The sequence below is a fragment of the Montipora capricornis genome, chromosome 2 (genome assembly GCF_036669925.1).
Source record: "Montipora capricornis isolate CH-2021 chromosome 2, ASM3666992v2, whole genome shotgun sequence".
Classification (NCBI taxonomy): domain Eukaryota; kingdom Metazoa; phylum Cnidaria; class Anthozoa; order Scleractinia; family Acroporidae; genus Montipora; species Montipora capricornis.
The window spans coordinates 53,597,275-53,602,274 of NC_090884.1; the positions used below are offsets into that span (position 1 = coordinate 53,597,275).

The 5,000-nt window shown below is 39.2% G+C and overlaps 1 protein-coding gene across 2 annotated transcripts in view; it reads right to left on the minus strand.

The window, feature by feature from the left end:
- LOC138027547 (E3 ubiquitin-protein ligase rnf213-alpha-like) overlaps positions 1-5,000 on the minus strand; it is a 198,357-nt gene that overhangs the window by 64,068 nt on the left and 129,289 nt on the right. For both annotated transcript variants that reach the window (XM_068875097.1, XM_068875094.1), the window contains exons 29-31: positions 4,810-4,981; positions 3,447-3,642; positions 2,727-2,842 (exon numbers count right to left, since the gene is read on the minus strand). In XM_068875097.1, the coding sequence (XP_068731198.1) occupies positions 2,727-2,842; positions 3,447-3,642; positions 4,810-4,981 (484 nt within the window). The remainder of the gene's footprint in view (positions 1-2,726; positions 2,843-3,446; positions 3,643-4,809; positions 4,982-5,000) is intronic.

The window sequence follows — 5,000 nt, forward strand, 5'->3', positions numbered from 1 at the left end:
GGGGCAGGGATGCGCTGTTGGCTCGGGAGACCTTCTTAACTTGCATACAAATTGTCCTCTTCTCTCTCGTCCGCCTGTGAATCATCGTTCTGGTTGATCCAGCGTCATCTAGTTGGGGAAAAACATTGGCCCGGCATGACCACGTAATTCCCATTCACTTTTCAGATTGGCCAGATTGCATGGTTGCTCTGATAGTGTAGTGGTGATCACACCCAACCGGTAATCAGGGGGACGTGGGTTCAAACCCTGCTCAGGGCATGAAACGTTTTTCTCCCAATCAAAAATGTCTTCCAGGGGCTGTCCGTCCTTGGTCCTTTCAAAACTTCATTAATTAATTACATTTCGCCGAGGCTTGGACTGTGAATCCATTTGTGATCCTCCTGGGGGGCAGGAATGTGCTGTTGGCTCGAGAGACCTTCTTAACTTGCATATATATATTTATATATATGGAGAATGAAAAAATGAGTCGCTGGCGAACTTCTCACAGGTCTAGTATATTTTAATCTCGTGTAAACGTTTCGCCCTTCGGGCTTCTTCAGTACACGCTACAAAACTAAAAACTAAAAATTTCAAGCTCACGATACAACTTTTTAAAGACATGTTTCGGCATGATTCATGCTTCCATTTTGGGCCCTTGTACCTCTGGCAAACATACCACACAAGACTCGTTCTCTTTTGTGAATGAATTCACTAATATTCAATCCCAGAACTAATTTTTGATCTCGTTTGACGTTGAAAGCTTTTTCACTAATATCCCACTTAGTGAGACAATCGACCTTGCCGTAGAGACCATTTTTAGCACAACCCTGAGTTTCCTATTAACAAGGCTAATCTTAAAGAATTGTTTACTTTTTCAACTTCACAAACCCATTTTCTGTTTAATGGTTTTTTTCTATGATCAATGTGATGGAGTTGCTGTGGGTTCTCCCTTAGCACCTATTCTCGCAAATTTATTTATGGGGTATCATGAAGAGCGATGGATAGATAATTACAAAGATTCTCAGTTGCTATATTACCGCAGATAAGTTGATGACACTTTCTGCCCATTTCACAATGAGCAGGACACGATGAAGTTTTTAAGTTATCTCAACTCTATACATCTTAACATTAGGTTTACTTTTGAAACTCAACTCAATGGTAAACTCCCCTTCCTGGATGTTCTGGTGGATAACTCGGGGGCTTCTTGTATCACTTCAGTATATCACAAGAGCACTTACACTGGGCTTCTCACAAATTCTCTTAGTTTTACCTGCTTCAGGTATAAGGTTGGTCTGACTTACACATTGGTTGACAGAATTTTTGAAATCAACAACACCACCACTGGACGGGTAAAAGATCTTCAACAACTATCTATAACTCTTCAACGCAACTCCTTTCCTAGTGGTCTTATAGGTAAGATCATTGAGGGATATAAAAACAAATTTTCTTTTAGACCAACTCAAAACATCACTTCTACTACTGGGAAAAACACTACAGGTATTCGATACTTCAAACTGCCATTTGTGGGTGATTTCTCTACCGTCACACGCAAAAAACTAAAAGACTTGTTGGACGTTTATTGCAAAGATATAGACATCAGAATTGTTCTTTCTTCTTTCAAAATCAAGATTTTTTTTCAGTTTCAAAGATCCTATTCCAGATGCATTAAAATCTATGGTTGTGTATCAATTTACTTGTGCGGGGTACAACTCCCGTTAGATTGGCGAGACGTCACGCCACTTTGCAACCAGGGTAAAAGAGCATCTCTCGACTGACAAAAATTCTCATGTATTCAAACACCTGAACTGTTCACCTAGTTATAACCGCAAGTGTTCGGTTGATTGTTTCAAGATTGTAGATTCAGTCAAAACTAGACATTGTCTTAAGCTTAAAGAAGCGATCTACATCAGCCGCTTAAAGCGAAAACTAAATGCGCAATTACAAGACAACAATGATTTTTGCTTCTTGTGACTTGATTATGTAACTAAGACTCGTGCACTTACAAGCGCAAAATTGTAACTGTTACTGTATTTTAAATTTCAAATTGCTAATGAACTCAAATTGTAAACGTATTTAAAATAGTGGAAAAGGAAACAACACAATAAACTGATAATGGCATGAAAGTCAGCAAAATATGCTGTCAACGTCTTTGAACGTGAACAAAGTTATGAGCAGACTGTAGAGATTTAATCCTACACAAACTTATACTCAATCATTTTATAGAGTAGAGAATTTAATACACTGTGTTTACTAAGTATAAAATAAACCATCCGTTCGAAGGAGAGAACAATTCCAGCGGCACTTGAAAACACTGACAACTCTGTCATCCAGACTTAGCATATTCTGTCTTTCATGGATGAAATTTCTTTTCCAGTAGGCAAAAAAATCCTTGTTTTCGAGTTTTCGACTCGCAGTGACAATTAAAATGATTTGATTTTTCCCCTGAGATCGACATGCTTTCTTTTCTCTCAAATTTTGAACGCTGCGCTATTAGATCAACAATGGCTTTTTACGAGCGGGTTTTTTTGCGCGATATGAAAATTAATGAGAGGGGCATAAATAAATCAATCCACTTCTGGCTAGCTGGTATGTTGGCTGATAATGTCCTTCGCTTCTCGGCCAAATACTCATTTTTCAAACAATGCCTCAGCCGCAGACATCATCAGCCGACATCCTTGCTGCCTGAGAGGGTTTATTTGCTAAATATCATTTAAAGCACATAGTATTTCAAGAGTCAATTTCCTCACCTACTTTCCCAGCTCCGTCTGAGTTTAAACTGTTCAATCTCTTGTCTCTCAAGTTCCGCATCATCTTTCGCAAAAATCACTGTGTTCTCGTCCGTTAGGGATGGCGTGGCAAAATCCTAAAAGTTAGATCTCGTAGGTTGCAATAGGAAATGCGGACATGAAATCAAGTGAAGCTATGATCCTCGCAGTTATGAAGTGGCTTCATAGCTCAGTTGGTTAGCACCGGCATCCGGCTTCTCCACGCTATCACTGAAATTGCGTTCATAACTGCGAGAATTACACCTTCAATTGACTTTAAATCAATCAGGCTCTTTGGTAGTGTCAAAAAATTCATGAGAGAAAAGGGGAATCTTTGTTTACATTTTTGCCTCATTAGCACAAAGCTATCGTTTTCTACTTAGTCAGCCAAGAATCAAATTTAAATGCGACATTCCAAATAATCTCTGAGCAATGATGCTTTGAAAAATTCGAAATTTTGCAAGGATGTATGGGATCTTTAGCTCTTTTGCCACCCAAGAATGTACATGTATAAGTTTTTTATGGCTTATAACTGGCTCCCTATCAAAGCTAAGAGGCTTAAAATTGACAAGTTCTCTTATGTTCTGTTTTGAACTATTTGTACATCGGACGATACTTTCTTTGCGTTTGCTCACAGAAGGTTACAAGAACAAAATATAACCAAGGACACCAGAAAAGATTCTCCCATAAGAAGCTACTTACTCTTGACATTTGTATCATGAAGCGTACGACAAACGAGCGAAAACCTTCAAGATTCAGTACATTGGGCCCCGCTAAAATTGCTCTCATCAGCTTCATGTCACAGTAAAAACTCTCTTCGCAGTCTCTGAGCTGGGAGTTTAGAAAACTGACAAAATGGCGAATTTCTGACCAAGACGGATCAGGAATGCCGCAGTTACTGTGAAGAAGAAATATATGAGTACATTTTCATAATACAAAGACAGATTTATACGAACCCAATCGGGACCAATTATCTGACATCAACAAGGTTTTAAGCATCCCCATCATTCATAGTCCTTGGTTATTCCACACACTGTCAACTTGTGGTACATCAAAGTTTACTTGAGTAACATACATTGATCCGTGGATCTTTCCATTATCACTCGTTTTGGAATTATTCCGTGCTGTTTTACAAGTACTGAACTGAATGAAATTAGGGAGATTAACCACGAGGCGTTCTTGAGCCACGGACGGAAACTGGAAATCAGCTCACTCACGTCGGGTGCTTAAGCTCCCTATAATAGGGAGCTTTAGCATCGACGACGGCAACGGTAACGAGAACGTCGTCGTTAAATGTGAATTCGCGTTATTGTTATCACTTCGCGACTATTCTAAGAATTTTAATGTGACAAAGGTGTGGTAAACCATCATGAACGAGACTAGTATGAACGGCGTCCAATTTAGGGCAGAAAATGAAAATGTGTCCTCAAGCGCTGACGTTCTCCCTAAAACCTCAAATTTGGTCATTTTACGTTGTTGTTTTTCTGACGACGGCCAAGAAATAAACAAAAATGAAAAGATGCACGTGCAGAGAGTGCAAAGCTATTGCTTTTGCTCTCTAAATATGCAAATTTGTGACGTTCTCGTTACCGTCGCCGTTGTTCTTGCTAAAGCTCCCTAATGTTTGTCACAACGGAATCTCTCTAATTGCCTGGTTACCTAGTGTCTTCTTTCCGTCGTGGAGGGTAAAAGCAGATTTCGATGTCTAGGCTTCTTCCCCAAAAATGATCGCGTATTCGCAATTTGACTAAAGGGAATAAAAGCCTTTAGAGACCACACTTGTTTTTCCCCGGGTTCTCATATTTGGGACCAGGAGAACAATGCATTCATTTTAAGAAGATGAAGGACGCACTAGAAGCTCACTAGGAAGAAGACCCTGAATTGTAGTATCCACATACCCATTAATTAATGTTTACAGACTTGACGAAACGATCAAAATTATGGGTGCAATACCTAACTGCTGTCAACTGCTAAATGCTTAGCAAAGTAGATTGAGGTTTAACGAAATGGTTGCATAACTGCGAGCATAACTCTAAAGTTCTTAACATACTTTTACTTTACCAACCTGAGCAACAGTGCGAGGCAAGTTCTTTGGTTATTATCGATGTTTCCAGGCACAAACGTGAAGTTGTCCATGTTTTCTCCTTTCTTTAAAAACTTAAGATATTGATAAACTCTCTGAAAATGTGGACTTTTAAATTCTTTTTCATCCATCCGAGGATTAAAATCATTTGGATCTGCAGAGAATATAGAAAA